This window comes from Herpailurus yagouaroundi, unplaced genomic scaffold (genome assembly GCF_014898765.1).
Source record: "Herpailurus yagouaroundi ecotype Mexico unplaced genomic scaffold, PumYag 557, whole genome shotgun sequence".
Classification (NCBI taxonomy): domain Eukaryota; kingdom Metazoa; phylum Chordata; class Mammalia; order Carnivora; family Felidae; genus Herpailurus; species Herpailurus yagouaroundi.
In genome coordinates, this window is record NW_024412774.1 from 369,140 (window position 1) to 385,254 (window position 16,115).

Here is a 16,115-nt window from a genome sequence, read left to right on the forward strand (position 1 = left end):
CACGCGGATTATTTAGTACTTTATCCCTCAAGAAAATTAACTGTAGGTTCTTTTCATTCTACTCCCATCTACTCTCCATTTCTAATTTTATTTCTCCTTCAGTCTTGGATCATGTGTTTTGTTCCTCCTATCTTTGGGGGACACTGGGGCAATTTCTCAAAATCTTGAATAGAAGGCTCATTAAAATGTTATAACTCTTAACCATTTTAAGTTTCACAGCCTGTCTAGGTGTGGATATGGAGAACTCTGCCCATCCTTGTGGTGCTGGGAGCTCAGTGGATCTGCAGCCTGGCTCTCCCTGCAGTAGCAGACATTCAGGACAACATATATTCCGCAGGGTTATTGTAAAGCTCCTCCTGGGTGCTATGTGGTCAATGAGATGGGCCACAACCTGCAAGCTGATGGGTAAGTGTCATTCTAGTCACTGCAGTCCTCTGGATCATCCCCCAAGGCCGCGAAGGTAACCTTTCCTGTGCTGTCAGGAAAGTATTCACCTCACTTCACAGAGAAAATGTACTCTTAAGTTTACAGCTGGCAGAGTTGAAACTGGATCTTCAACTCACTGGCGCATAGCTCGGGCTGACTGACCCACTCATCTGTGTGGGGCTGCACAAAATAATCTCTATCAACTGCAGCTCCAAGTACTGGTTTTCTTTTCTTTTTTAAAATATTTATTTATTGGGGCGCCTGGGTGGCTCAGTCGGTTAAGCGGCCGACTTCGGCTCAGGTCATGATCTCGCGGTCCGTGAGTTCCGGCCCCGCGTCGGGCTCTGTGCTGACAGCTCGGAGCCTGGAGCCTGTTTCGGATTCTGTGTCTCCCTCTCTCTGACCCTCCCCCGTTCATGTTCTGTCTCTCTGTCTCAAAAATAAATGTAAAAAAAATAATAATAAATAAATAAATAAAATAAAATATTTATTTATTTTGAGAGAGAAAGAGCGAGCTTGAGCAGGGGAAGGGTAGAGAGAGGGATACAAAGAATCCCAGGCAAGCTCCGATCCCCCAGTGCAGGGCTGGAACTCACAGAACAGTCAGATTATGACCCCAGTTGAAATTAAGAGTGGGACTCTTAACCAACTGAACCACCCAGGTACTCGCCAAGTACCGGTTTTCAATCTACCACCTGAATGACCGGTGGTGTGTGTATGTGTAGAATTTTAGCAATTTAGTCCCCTCACTTGCAACTATCTATTTAGTGGGTTGTTATACAAACTCACCCAGCCTCTGGGAAAGGGGCTTAATCCTTCTGGGCCTTAGTTTCCTCTTTCTAAGTGATTAGGTTACATAAAGCCAGGAATAGCATGTAGGAAAGGATGATGGAGGATGTTTTTCTTCCTCCTCTTACAGTTTACTTCCCTGTCTGCTTCTTCCCTTCCAGGGTAAGCCATCTCCCTCAGTGCTTAGAGTTCCACAGTGAACGCTGACTAACCAGGTACACTAGGGCTACCAGTCCACAAATAGAATAACTAATAACAATGAACTTTCAAGATCTTGTTGGGGGCAGGGTCAGGAGGAACGCTCACCTCAGCTCCTCTCATCGCTGTGCACACTCCCTTGTTCCTTTTTCTCCTTGTCCAGAATGCCCCCAGCTTTACACCTTTTCTCCTCCTCTCCCCATCACTCTTCATCTCTGCTGGGCCCTCCATGGCATTGCCTTTGAAGTTTGTTTACCCCCATGGACTGCTGAGGATGTCAGCTGGTTCTTGTACATCAGAAACCCTGAAGCCAGGCCCAGCAGAAGATCTCTCAAAGGTGCTGATGGTCATCTTAACATCAAAGTCTTCGAATAGCAGTGGTTAGTTACGTGAAGACCCCTCAAGACCTGGGCTTTACACACCATAGTCCCAGTAAGCAATAGCATCTATTCTTATACAAAGGAAGTCCATACTGGGAGACTCTAAGAGCCCTGTCCAAAGCCACACTGGGGAACATAGCAGCTGGGATCCAAGCCCTGTTCTTTTATGCCCTTTACACCAAAGGCTATGCTTCCCATAGCCACTATCTTAATTTTCCTCATACGTGCCAGAGTGTGCCATACCCCTGCCTGTTAGTCTTTCCCAACATCTTCACCTGATACCCCTTCCTCATCCAGCTCTTAGTTTCTGTGTCCTCTCCTCAGAACTGTCTTCCTGAACAGTTCTCAACTAGTATTGCCCACCCACGCCTCCTCCCGGTAGCATATTCCATTGTTTCATTTTTCTTCACAGCACTGACTGCTATCTCAAAATATCTGTTTCGTTAATTATCACCTTTCTACCTTTTCTACAGCAGCACTGCCCAATGGAGCTCTCTTTAAGGAAATGTAGATCCACACTGTCCAACATAGTAGCCATTAGCTTAATCAGTCACGTGTTAGTGGCTGCTCTGAAATGAATGTAGGCCCATTCATAAGACAGGGGCCTTACCACCATGTTCAATACTGTGACCCATCCCTGTAACAGTTTGTGGCATTTTTGCAGGCGCTCGAGAAATACTGGCTCGACATAGCCTTAAAAAGTGCCTTTTGAGTTTTTTAGCTCTCTGGATTTTCCTATATTTCTGTCATTTACAGGAAATTTCACTGGCATTTTAATTGTGTCCCACCTTTAAACTATCATGGGAGGATTGCTATTGTTACAAAGTTCCCTTCCACTTGGGAGCCTGAGCAGTAGCTGGGAGTGCAGGCCACCGGGTAAGAGGACACCTGGTTTATACTCCTGCTTCTTTCCCAACCAGCTAGGTCAGAGACTTGCATTTCTGCTTCCAATGTATAATGGCTCCAACACTTCTCTAGAGGCTGGAATGATGGAAGGACTTAAGGGAATGCATAAACTTAAAATTTTTATAAGCCCTCAAAAGAAGTTATTGCTTCTACTTATTTTATATCCCACTAACTTAAATTTTTTTTCAAATAGAAATGCCTTAATAATTTATTCCTTAACAATTCCTAATCATTTCGGGGTGCCTGGGTAGCTCAGTCAGGTAAACATTTGACTCTTGATTTCAGCTCACGGTTCATGGGTTCAAGGGCAGAGCCTGCTTGGGATTCTTTCTCTGCCTCTCTCTGCCACTCCCCTCCTCAAAATAAACCCAAAACAAAACAAAACAAAACAAAACAAAACAAAACAAAAAAAACAATTCCTAATCATTTAATTCATTCTTAGATCCCATTTCAAAAACCTATTAATATCTTTGTGTTAAATTGGGTATTCCTTGTGTAAGCCAAGGCTATTCATCTCTATTGTTATTTGTCACATTGATGAACTCTTATTTTAACTATTTCAAAGGATTAGTTTAAGGTGGTTAATTGTCATGAGCTATCAATATTTCCTTTTTAATATTTTTCTCATTTTGTGCTTTAGTGACAAAAATGCTGTGTATACCTTGCAGAATCTGTCAACATTCCAGCCTTGTCCTGTAATTGAACTGCTCGTGTTCCATCGAAATGGCCTTTTAACAGGAAGTTGGAAGATACTCACTGCCCAGGTCAGTAATAATAAGTAGCTGGCCACTTTGTTCTGAAAAATTTTTATAAATTATTTTAACATTTTTCCTAGGACCAATTTTGACAACCTTCCACTTTTCCCGAAATCTTTCCATTTTGTTGTTTGTTAATTTCTGGGCATCTAGGCTGTGTCAGGAACTGGTAACACAGCAGGAAGGAGGTAGCAGTTTCCTTCTCAGGAGGCTGTCACAGCCTGTCAGTATCTACATTCAGTGATTACCACCTGACACACATATTTGAACTTGTATGTATATATTTTTTTAAATGATATTATGTGCATCTGCTTATCTTTATACGTGTTAAAGATACATATTTAAGAAATACATGTATCTTGGAGACTTTCATATCAGTACATGGAGCTGGCTCATGCATTGTTACTGTTGTACAAAGTTCTATAATGAAAATTACATGTGTTGCTGAATATGTGTGTAGTGTTATTTCCCTGTATAAGTTTTTAGCTTGCCTTTGATTTATTCTGTTTAATCAAAGTTGGTTTTGAATTTTTGTCTTTCCAGAAAATTAGTTCCTGGGTTCTTTTTTTCTTCTCCATTTGATTCATTTATTTGTGTTGTATTTATCTTTTCTGTTTCCTTAGAACTTTGAGTCAAATGTGTAGTTCATTTGTTTTCCTTATTTAATTAATAGTGAGGGCATTTTCAGGTCTTGAAATTACCCTAGGTATTATATTTGGACACCAGGCAGAACGGTTTCTAGAAAGAAGGATCAAGATTACATGGGTCCTAATGAGCAAATACGTGGAGGGTCACAGAATGTATTCTTGAATAAAGGTTTACACAGTGTTACCACACTCTGCTAGGCTGGATTCCTGCCAAAATGTTTTGATAGTCACTCAAGATTCTAAACTCTTGACTCACTCCCTAGGATGTGAGCCTTTCAGAGTTCTTAATAGCACTATATATCTCTCAAGATTGCCCCTTATCATCCCTTACCTACCCTCTTGTCTCAAAGCCTGGCCTTGTCTTCATAGTCTCCTCTTTGAAGACATCCTCTTGTTTTTTTTTTTTTTACAATTTCTTCAATCATTTATTCACTCAACAGTTTCCTGAGCTAGAGATGGAGTCATTGTCTTAGCAACTGGGGATATATATGGGAAACTGAAATAAAGACACCTGATCTCTTGTTTACTATTTGTTCTAGGTGTTCAGTCAGATAACAGAACAAGTTGGAAAAGACCTCTTTTTCTGTATTTGTATACATATGTGATCAAAATTTTATTTAGAACTTGCCTTCTATATGACTTATCTGGTATAAAAATAGGATGAGACATTTCATTTTTATTATTCAGTGTGGTTCTCTCCAGTGTAAGTTTTCTGTTTTGTTGTTCTGTCAAATAAGGTGGGAGCTAAGGCTAATGATTTGCCTGCACGGATTACATTGAGGATCTGCTCTCATAGGAGTCCTCTGATGTTGAATACAATGAGGACTCCTACTGAAGGGCTTCTTGCCAGTGGGTTCTGTGACTCCTGAAGCCTTCCTAAGACCTGATTACATTCTCATGATCCTGAGTAAGAGAGCTGTGCTTGAAAGAAACCTTTTCACACGGTCATAGTCCCTTGGCTTTGGAGTTCTCATAGGTAATTATTTGATCTAAGAACTTTCCCAAATTCATTACAACTGGGTTTTTTTTTTTTGGCGGGGGGGGGGGGGGGGGGGTGGGGGGGGGTTCCAATATGAGTTTTCTCAAGTCACAGTGAATCAGGCCAGAAGCCTTTCCTGCTAGGATCATATTCCTGGGGTTTCTACCCTGTTTGAGTTCTCATGTCAAAAAATTCATGCACATGAGTTCCTCCATTCAAGGTCTTTGCATGTTAGTCTCCTCCCATGTGAGCCTTAGTTAAAGGCTGAATGAAAACAGGCCTTCTCACATTAAACACATTTTTTCAGTCTTGTTCTTGAATGGATTATCCTTTGTATAAAACAACTGATTTTCTACATCCCCCGTGTCTACTTTATAGCCCATATGAATCCTCTCAGACTACACAAGGGATGAATGAAATCTAGAAGAGGATTTTCTTCTCTTCCTTCCAAAAAACAATCTTCTTGTAGATGTTATTTTTTTCTACTAAAGTTTGCACTGATTTGAGTATTGCTACATTCATATTTGTATGGCTCATCTCTCCTCCTTCATTACTTGTCAAGTCAAAAAAGTTAAATGTCTTGCAGGCTTTCCTATAATCACGATCTTCAATATAGTGTCTTCACCCTATTGCTTATCAATGATTAAATCTAGATTATATCTCAAGTTTTTTTTTTTCCCAGTTTTTTTTTAATGTTTATTTATTGTTGAGGACAGAGAGACACAGAGCATGAGCATGGGAGGGGCAGAGAGGGGGAGACACAGGATCCGAAGCTGGCCATAGGCTCTGAGCTGTTAGCACAGAGCCCAACCTGGGGCTCGAACTCACAAACTGCGAGATCATGACCTGAACCAAAATCAGATGTTTAACCTACTGAGCCACCCAGGTGCCCAGATCTCAAGTTTTCTAACCAAACTACACAGAATGGCAATACTTCCTTGAAAGGACACTGAGCAGTGGCTAAAGGTTTGAGTGCCATCAAATATCGTCCATATTCCTGATCTTCACAGCATCTTCCCAAATCAGTGCCTTCTTAAAAACAAATGCCCTGGGGCGCCTGGGTGGCTCAATGGGTTGAGCATCCGACTTCAGCTCAGGTCATGATCTGGTGGTTCGTGTGAGTTCGAGCCCCACGTTGGGCTCTGTGCTGACAGCTCAGAGTCTGGAGCCTGCTTCAGATTCTGTGTCTCGCTCTCTCTCTGCCCCTCCCCTGCTCATGCTCCATCTCTCTCTGTCTCAAAAATAAAAAAAAATTTTTTTTTAATTTAAAACAAAAAAACATTAAAAACAAATGCCCTCTGTCTTAAGCACTTATTACTAAGTTTCCCTTCTGCTTCCACCAATGTCTGTGCTGCCATTTTTGCTATCAGGGACAGCTGGATAGCCATACAAAATGAGTTGCCTCAGAAAGGCTGAGCTTTCGACTTAAACTCAGTCCCTTGAGTTAGGGAAAGGCACAGCTACACTAGTGATGGGAGACAGACCACTGCTAGAGATGGTTGTCTCATCCGATGGTAAATAGAACACGCTATTCCAAACATCTAGGATTCCCAAGTCTTTATGCACTGCTGGGACCTCCTTCTCGAGTCCAGAGAGGTGCACTCAGCTGGCTTCACAAACCTGTACTTGGATGTCTCTCAGTCCCTTCTCATTCATACTTATTTAACAGAACCAGTCAAGACATGTGACAATTCCACAAACTCTTGAATCTAGGTGAAAGCTATTAGGGAGTTCTATGTAAACTGTCTAAAAAATTATTTCAACATAAAAAGTAAAACCAGGGGTGTCTGGGTGGCTCAGTTGGTTAAGGTCTGACTTCGGTTCAGGTCATGATCTTGCAATTCGTGAGTTCAAGCCTCTTATGGGGCTCTCTGCTGTCAGCAAAGCCTGCTTTGGATCCTCTGTTCCTCCCTCTCTCTGCCCCTCCCCTGTTTGTGTGCATGTGCTCGCTCGCTCTCTCTCAGAAATAAACATTACAAAAGTAAAACCAAAACCTCTATTTCTACGCTTCAAAAGTTTTTGCCTTTGCCAGATTTCCTCGTATTATTGATTAAAACCAAAAATTCAGGAGTAGTAATTTTTCTTTTTTCTTCTTTTAAAGTTGGATGTTGATATATAGAAAAAGAACATATATGGTAAATGCATACATTACAAAGAATACTCACAGGAAATCCCTGAAGCCTTCACCTACTAGAGATTCTTGGCAGCTTCCTTTCCTTTGGCCATTACTCACCTGGCCCCAATGAATCCACTATGAATGGGGAGAAGCCGATGCCAGCTTCTCCCCAAACCCTCTGCTACTCTCAGGCCAGGTGACCTCACTTCTTCCTTAGGTAGTACTACCACGGTAACCTGCCTTACTTCCATCTGCATCCTATTAAGTTTTTTTCCTAAGCACCTGCAGTGAGCTTGAAAAGCTGTACCACACATCTGCCTGATAAAAACCAAACTACCTTCACAGTGAAGGCCTTGTGTGTTCTGCCAAACCTAACCTGCCTGTCAGTATACCTCAGTTACCTCCTACCAGCCCACTGGGTGACTCCATGTTCCCTGAATGTGCCAAGCTTGTTCCATTTTCATGGTCACCCCAAATGCTGTTTCTGTGCTTGGGAGCTCTCTTCACCACCACTCTTATAGGTGTGTAGAATTCTTTCACTTTGGGGATTGGCTTAAAGCTCACCCCTGCAGTGCCCCTCAAAACACCTCCTCTAGTGTAATTATTCATTGCCCCCACTTTACACTCTTTCCCTTCTCAGTATTTAACCACTACTCATCTTTACAGAGTTATATCTGGGGAATGTGTTTGTAGAGGTCATAATCTATTAGACTACAAAGTCCACAGTATCAGGGATTACTTTAGGTCTTTGGTTTACTACCAAAGTGTTTAGTATACTATATGGAACACAAGAGGAGTTCCACAAGTATTTGTGAGGTGTAAAAGGGGAGGCAGTGGAGGGAAAACAACATGTAAAGGACTCATTGTGACAGAGCAGAGAGGAGTCAGGCACCTGAGGCCTAGTCTGTAATAAAATGTCCTTATAAGCCTCTCTGGACGTGGTCTCTCACTCTGGGTTATCACCTCAGAATCTCCTGGCACCTGTCAAGCCAACTCTCCCTGAGACGTACAGAACCACAGGTGCCCCAAATCCCTCATGGCAACTAGATTCAGGGAACTACTGGATCATCCAGAAGTACAAGGCTGGAAGGTCTGCCAACACAGGACACAGGATTTGAGCTTCAGGGAGGATGAGACACAGACCTGCCACAATCAGAGCCACAAGACAGGAAGGGACTTTGGGAGGCTAGATCACAGGGAACAGCCAGGGGGAAAAGACACCATGATGGGTGGATACAAAGTGCTTGTGTTGCTGGGGACCTTCCAGGTGACATATAGTTTAGTGACCTGTGCTAATGGATGTTAGAGATGAAGAGGTTTTCAATGAAGAGGATGAAAAGAATGACTCTATGGAAAAGAAAAACCACTAATACTGAGCCATCAAACTGAGTTCAGAAAAAGGGCGGGGCGCCTGGGTGGCGCAGTCGGTTAAGTGTCCGACTTCAGCCAGGTCACGATCTCGCGGTCCGTGAGTTCGAGCCCCGCGTCGGGCTCTGGGCTGATGGCTCAGAGCCTGGAGCCTGTTTCGGATTCTGTGTCTCCCTCTCTCTCTGCCCCTTCCCCGTTCATGCTCTGTCTCTCTCTGTCCCCAAAATAAATAAACATTGAAAAAAAAAAAAAGAAAGAAAAAGGGCTCAGAGATTCGTAGAGATGGCAGTCTATGTTGTGGCAAACAGAAGGACATCACCAAAGATGGGGATCAGGTGCAGATTTCATAGCTGAATACTACCAGAAGCAGGTAGTTCCAATGTCATTTGCATTAGAACACAGAAAACAAAGGGAAGAAGAGAGCATCCAAAGTTTTCTTTACAAAGCTGATAAAGATAATCGGGGCGCTTGGGTGGCTCAGTCGGTTAAGCAGCCGACTTCGGCTCAGGTCATGATCTCACGGTCAGTGAGTTCGAGCCCCACGTTGGGCTCTGTGCTGACAGCTCAGAGCCTGGAGCCTGTTTCAGATTCTGTGTCTCCCTCTCTCTGACTCTCCCCCGTTCATGCTCTGTCTCTCTCTGTCTCAAAAATAAATAAACGTTAAAAAAAAATTTTTTTTTAAAGATAATAAACACAAAAAAGAAATCCACCCACCTCCTGAACCTAATTATGAATATGGATCTGTCTGTGGATGCCAGCAGCTCTTACAAGGGCACTTCTACATTTATTATGTCACTGTGTTAACTGTTCAAAGGAGAAAATCACTATGATCACCTTGGCATGACTATTAGGGAAAACGGGCTATTACTGATTTTCATTTATTAGAAAGGGCTAGATGACTATTGCTTTGTCCAGATAAAACTGACTTGAATCAAAGCAGAGTCCAGCATCATGCTTGTCAAGACCCAGAAACTTTCCCATTTAGGTCACTCACTCTTCACACTCTCAACTTCAGTGTTTTGGAAGTACCAGCTGTGACAAAGGTCATTATGTAACTGGGCAAGAGTAAAACAATACTAATACGATTGCCTCCTCCTTTATACTTGCTGGTAAAATGACTGTACTGAGAAAATTGAGGCTCTAGTAAGACTGTTATAACTAATAAGAGAACTTAACAGCATGACAGGTTCATCTGGACCAACTATGCAAGACTGCAGAGGATTAACCTGAGCAGATTAACAGCAACCACTACAGTGAAAGCCCAACAGCACTCAGAAGGCCTGACATAGCACAGTGAAGCGAGATCCCTCTTTGTACACTTGCGCCAAAACTCGACTAGACCAATTCTGCATCAAGGAATTCTAAATGCAATCATGCTAACAGGATTTTCTTAATGAACCCCTGACAAACTGATGTCAAGCACTCATCTTGCAAACCAGGTGGGTGAAAATAGTTCATAGTTTGTTTTTTTGTTTGTTTGTTTTTTTGGTTTTTTTTAGAAATAATGAGAGGAACTATCATTTATCCAAGTTATAAAACTACCATGTGTACAGCAGTATGTGTACTCAGACTAAGATCAACGAAGCAGAAGGGACCAAGACCAAAGCCTATGCCCAATAAGTACCATGGAAATTTAGTCTGTAATAAGGACGGTGTTTCCAATAAGCAGAAGAATCTAGTCAAAATTTGTTGAAAGAACATATGCTCCATACCATATACACAAAGAAACTCCAGATAAGTGCAACAGACAAAAACAAACAAACAAAAAACCCTGAAATACAAGAAAGTATTTATGAAATCTGCCTATCTATGAATGGGATAGGAATAAAAACAGATCTGAAAGGAAAAATACCTAAATTATATAACTTCTTTATGAAAACTAAATTTAAATGTAGAAGATAAATGGGGGCGCCTGGGTGGCTCAGTCAGTTAGGCATCCGACTTCAGCTCAGGTCATGATCTCACGGTTTCTGAGTTCAAGCCCCACATTGATCTCCGTGCTGACAGCTCAGAGCCTGGAACCTGCTTTGGATTCTGTGTCTGCCTCTCTCTCTGCCCCTCCTCCGCTTGTGCTCTCTCAAAAATAAATATTAAAAAAAATTAAAGGTAGAAGATAAATAAATGTTGGTCTGGGATATTTGTAGTATCAATACCCATAATTAATACAGAGTTCCCAGAGAGAAGAAAAAAAAAGGGGAAAGTATATAAACTCACCAAAGTACAAATGGTCCATAAACATAAAAATATGTGTAAGCTTCATGAGGGAAATGTCAACAAACTAAACATAGTATCAGATCTGCCAACCTTAAAAAGATCATTAAAAATCACTGGCAATGAAGGGGAAAAAGCTTTCACGTAATTGAGCAGCTATATGTATTTTTCAGAGAGCAATCTGTTGCTACCAGATTTTTAGCTTCTATCTTGTTTGATTCTAAAATTCTATTTTAAGAAATCCTACCTGCAAAAACAAAAACAAAAAACACCCCAACTTGAATATGCAACAACAAAAAATATGCAATAATGTTTTTTGCAACAACCTGAAAGACTATCAAGAGGAAACATCAAATGTGGACTACATAGCATCTGTTAAAATGGATACAACAGGCCTGTTTGTATCCAGTAGAACACCCCCAAGTCATAAACATATTCATATACACACATGAAAACATCTATAAAAAAAAGTCTGGCCAGATGCACCAGTTACTGGTGATCACATGAAGGAAGAGTAGTAGAGCAGAGGAGCCCCTAACAGTCAACTGGCCACTGGTAACAAATTCTCATTAAACCAAGTAGTATGCCCCTGACTCAGACCAGAGGAAGAAACAGTCTGATTCAGCATGTCTAAGCTAGTCATCACAGCACCCCATCTGGGGGTTTCCCCTGTCACCTTGTTTTCTAAGACACCAGTCCCTGACTAACCAGCCCATTCCCTGCCAGGACTCCCATGGGCCTGGGTCTCACCTGAAAAGGTGTCTTGAGGAATTCCTCTCTCCACCGACCAGAGCGCTTCCTCCTCCTCTAACTGAGATACCACATCTGGCTTGGAAAGCTGATGTTCTGCCCAAGGGAAAAGAGACAGGGCTTGGGGGTCTGTGTTCAGGAGAAAATGCATTCCTCCTGTGGCACATGCTGTCCCTGAATTCTTCCCTGCAAGGGCATGACTTCTGGTCTACAGCAGTGATGATAATGCAATCCATCCCCTTTGTCAGTTACTTGCCTTCCTGGACTCCCTTGCCAATAAAAGTGGCAGTGGGACCCCAGTTCTGGCCAGCAAGACACAAAGGGAAATCTGTCAGCTAGAGACGTTAGGGCCTTTTTTTTTCCTTGCTAAATAATGGCAGGTGTGAGAAGAGAACTAGCCAGGACTGCCCCCTTCACTTTTTCTGCCCTGAACATGGATATGATGTTGGGTGCCTCAGCCATGCAGACACTAACATAAGCGTGGAAAAGTTCACACTAAGCACAGGGAAATGGAAGGGATCAGTCTTCAATGATACTTCTGATCTGTTGGGACACTAACCCCACATCCTCCGGAATTGTTACAAAAATGAACATCTACTACTGTAGCTGGAAACATTCCTGATAGACCTACCTCCCTAGCAACTCAAGGCCTCTGAGGGATGGACTAGGCAGCTTTAGAAGTCATGTGAAGATGGCCTTTCCCTACAGGTACAAAGTAAAGCCCTCTCCCTCAGACTCCAGGACCTTGACAATTGCACTCTGATCCCTGCAGCCTGAGCCAAAGCAGACACACACTTCAGAGGCACCACATTCGTGCTGCAAAGCGCAGATCTTTATTGACATGGAGGCCATCCTTACCCACTGAGACCAGGTTCCTGTAGTTCTCCAACATCACCTCCCTGTACAGGGACTTCTTTTCGAGGTCCAGCAGTCCCCATTCGTCTGAAGTAAAACCCAAGGTCACATCTTCAAAGGTCACTGGTTCCTAAAACCCACAGGTTTCTGTTCAGCCAGGGTCTGTCATCACCCACGCTGACAGGAAGGGACAGGCTGACCCAGCACATGAGGGCACAGTCTACAAGATGACCTGAAAGCATTCCCGACGTCTCGTGTGTTTCTGCGTTTGTCTGAAATTGAGCAAACCCAAGCTTGGCCCTATTCAGGTCACAGCAGGGAGGACATGTGAAGCCAGAGAGAGTTCTTTGTTCGCTGAAGATTTCCCATTTTTTATTAACTTGGACATTCCAGTACTAGTATTAGCGTCTATGCGTCTTATTAGGGAATTCTGCGAGCTGAATCATCACACCCAAGCCTTCAGCTCCCGTCCATCGCCTAGGCTGCTTCTACTTCCTTCACTGGTCAAGGATCCATCCTCCTCTATCGTTTTTTTCCTAGTGATAGAGCTCTCATCCCCTCCAGCTTTGATGCCAAAATGGCTACTGAAATGTAAATATGAACCTAATCCCTACTTAAACCTGTCAATAACTATCCTCGATACAGAGGATAAACTAGAGTCCCCCAGAATCTGACCTGTACTCTAACCATTCCCTTGGAAAGCTAAGCAACCAGCGGTTCCTCCATTCAGCAAAGTCTCTCATGCCCAGCTAGTCTCTCAATCCTCCCGAAGATGCTCTGGAGCCTGAAGGCATCTCAAGGGAAGGTGGCATCTCACTACCACCCTGCCCCCCCCCACCCCCCGATCCCGGGGTAGACTCAGAAACTCAAAGAAGCCTCTACTCACACGAAACCAGGCCGTCGGAAGCCCGGAGGCCATACCTTCCTTCTCCTCGACGTACCTCGTGGGAGTGGGCAGTCCTGAGAAGGTCGAATTTGGGAGGTGGAAGGGGTGTTAGGTCTATGCGGAAGGGAGCCCCCTACTTAGCCCAGAACCGGCATCATCAATGTGAAATAACAGGTCCACCCGCCACCTAGAAAAACGCGCTGAAGGGGTCGTCTCCACCTTCTCCCCGACGCCTGGAGGGCCGGTTTCCCCCTGGTCAAGAGGAGATCGTCCTCATACCTTTCTCACCCAGAGGAAGTTACACCCTTCCCTAGTCCGCACGCGCCCAGAACGGGTCGGCCCACCTTAAGCCCCACGCCTGGAGGGAGTTGTCTTCCCTTTGGGCCCCGGGTTCCCGACCACACCGCCCCTTCCGGCCCCGCAGCAGGAAGACGGCAGGCAAGACCGGCCTTGGACTCCAGAGGTTGGCGGGGAAGGGACTGAGGCCGCACACCCCGAAGAGTGGCCCCGGGATGTCTCCGCACAGCGCCCGACGGGAGCGGATTTCGCGCCACACTCACCCAGTGCGCGGCGCACAATGGCGACCGTCGGCCCGCAGCGAAATGCGTCAGCGCGCAGGGCCGGACTACAACTCCCAGCCACCCCTGCGGCGTGCCCGCCCGACCTCTCCCAGGTGGCGGCCATGTTGGCCGGCCATCTCGGATGGCAAGCGAAGCCTGGGCGGGCCGGAAGAGGGCACTCGCCAGCGACCCTTGGTGGTCCAGCTGGGTCGGGGCGGTGGGGGGGCTTGAGTCGGGTACGCCAGGCCGCGGGGGCCTCAACACTTTCCCAAGCAGCGGCGCAGGCCAGAACAGAGTCGTGCTCCGCCACGAGGGCAACCACTGGTGGGAAGGACCGGAAGTTGGGGAAGGGACGGAGAGCAGAGGGGGTGGGCCGGAAGTAGATTAAAGTTGGGTGGAGGAATGGCGGGAAGGATTACTACATTTCTTGGCGGAGGAGGAAGAGCGGGCAGGGCCTGAAGCGTAGAGGGTTGGGGCTGCTATTCCTACCCAACGTGAAGGAAGGAAGGGCAGGAACCGCGTGGGAGGGAAGCGTACAGAGGGCGGAGCTAACGTCCAGCCAAGCTCGGGGAGAGGAGGAGGAGCGGGCGGAGAGCGGGTAGGAGGGGGGAGGAGCTAAAGTCCACCCAAATACCGGGAGGAGGCTGCCATAGGAAGGCCGGAAGTGGGTGGGGGCGGTGCTAAATGTCGTTCCTCGTATAAGGGGAGGAAGAAGGGCAGGAGGGGGAGGAAGAAGTTAGGAGGGGGAGGGGGGGCCGGAAATGTGCTGGAGACCGACTGGGTCCAGAGAGGAAAGGAGGGCGGGCCTCCCCCGTAGGTGCTGGTGGTGCGGCTCTGTGTCCTCCAGTTGTAGGCAGGGGAGAAGGGTTAGGCTTAAATGTCCACTCAAGTTGTGTGTAGAAAGGCAGGGTTAACTGTACCCTAGGAACGGGTGTGGGGGTAGGTTGTCAAAGAAAACCAGAGCTAGACATAAGCTAAAACGGTGGAAATAAATTTTATTCACCATAATGTAGCTACAGGGGAAGACACACTCCAGTGTAGACTTGGGGTCAATTCTGAATACCAGCAGATCAAGTGGGGATTTATAACTAAACAAGTTGGAGTTGGGGGTGTTAGCTGATAAATACACAGTCCGGCGGCTTTTGGCTGTACCAACCTAATAAGATTTTTGCTGAAGGCAGGCCTAGGTGATCTGATACCACCTGGGGGCAGTCGTGGGGATGAAGTTTGATCAGTTTTCAAGGGTAGAGAATTCTTATTAAACTGTCAGGATTCTTGCTAAAACTGGATTCTACAAGGAAGTACATGGAAGGTTGTTGGGGAGAGGGTTCAGGGGAATCTGACTAAAGTTTGGGTAAGCAAAGAATCTTGGTCAGGGAGGAGGAGTGGGATGGGTAGGATCCTCTGCGCAGTGTCCTCTTCTGGGAGCCATGGTGCCCCTGTCTAGGAAATGAAAGAAGACTTGTTTCTGCCCATGATCTGGTGTGTGCTTGTCTTCCCTGGGGGCCAAGGACTAAGTAGTCTCTTATCTTCCTCAGAGTCCAGTATCTGGTGTTTTCTCATCTTGGTCAGGTCCCAGAGCCTACTGTGGTCTTGACTTCTTCAGGGTCCAGGCTTTGATGTTCTCGGGGCTCTCCTAATATTCTTGGGCCCCAGACTTGGTGGATTCTCCTCTTGGAATTTCCCAGCAGGTTTTAGCAACCCTATGCCTCCCTTTGGGTCATCCTGTCCACAGCCTGCCAAACTTGTTCCAGGCGTTATTTATTTGTTGAGAGAGAGAGAGAGAAAGAAAGAGAGAGAAATATCTTAAGCAGTCTCCACAATGTGTGCAGAGCCCATCACGGAGCTCGATTACACAATCCTGGTATCATGACCTGAGCTGAAATCGAGTTGGATGCTTAATGGACTGAGCCACTCAGGTGTGCCCAGGAGTTGTTAATTTTTATTGTTACTGTGGAGAGCATCTACCTGCCAGCTGCACATTGTTCATCATATTTGTTGCAATAAGACGGTCTTGATTTTGATTAGTATTTACTCAGAAACTGAGAAGAAGTCTTTTATGCTAAGAGTATTTCCTGGATTTTTTGTGGCTATTGTAGAGAAAATACAATCTCCATTCTGTAAGTAATTTGGCTTCTTCCTTTTCCATATTTTGACTTAAAAAAAAATCTATGTTATAGCCCTAGGTAGTGTGACAGAGCCACATTATTTAGTCATGTTATTTTTGCTTTGTGTTGGATGTGACTGGGGATGCTTTTCATGGTTCATCATCCAGTTTGATGAAGGACC

The 16,115-nt window shown here is 44.9% G+C and overlaps 1 protein-coding gene across 6 annotated transcripts in view; it reads right to left on the reverse strand.

Annotated features, from left to right (window-relative positions):
• The window catches only part of ZNF274 (zinc finger protein 274), a 35,660-nt gene extending 21,274 nt beyond the window's left edge, over positions 1-14,386 (reverse strand). Inside the window, exons 1-4 of one of the 6 annotated variants that reach the window (XM_040465245.1) lie at positions 13,827-14,386; positions 13,267-13,340; positions 12,384-12,510; positions 11,526-11,621 (exon numbers count right to left, since the gene is read on the reverse strand). In XM_040465245.1, the coding sequence (XP_040321179.1) occupies positions 11,526-11,621; positions 12,384-12,510; positions 13,267-13,340; positions 13,827-13,950 (421 nt within the window). In that variant the 5' untranslated portion in view covers positions 13,951-14,386. The other 5 variants (XM_040465247.1, XM_040465248.1, XM_040465246.1 and 2 more) reach the window with 5 other exon arrangements.
• Between the last annotated feature and the right edge of the window lie 1,729 nt (positions 14,387-16,115).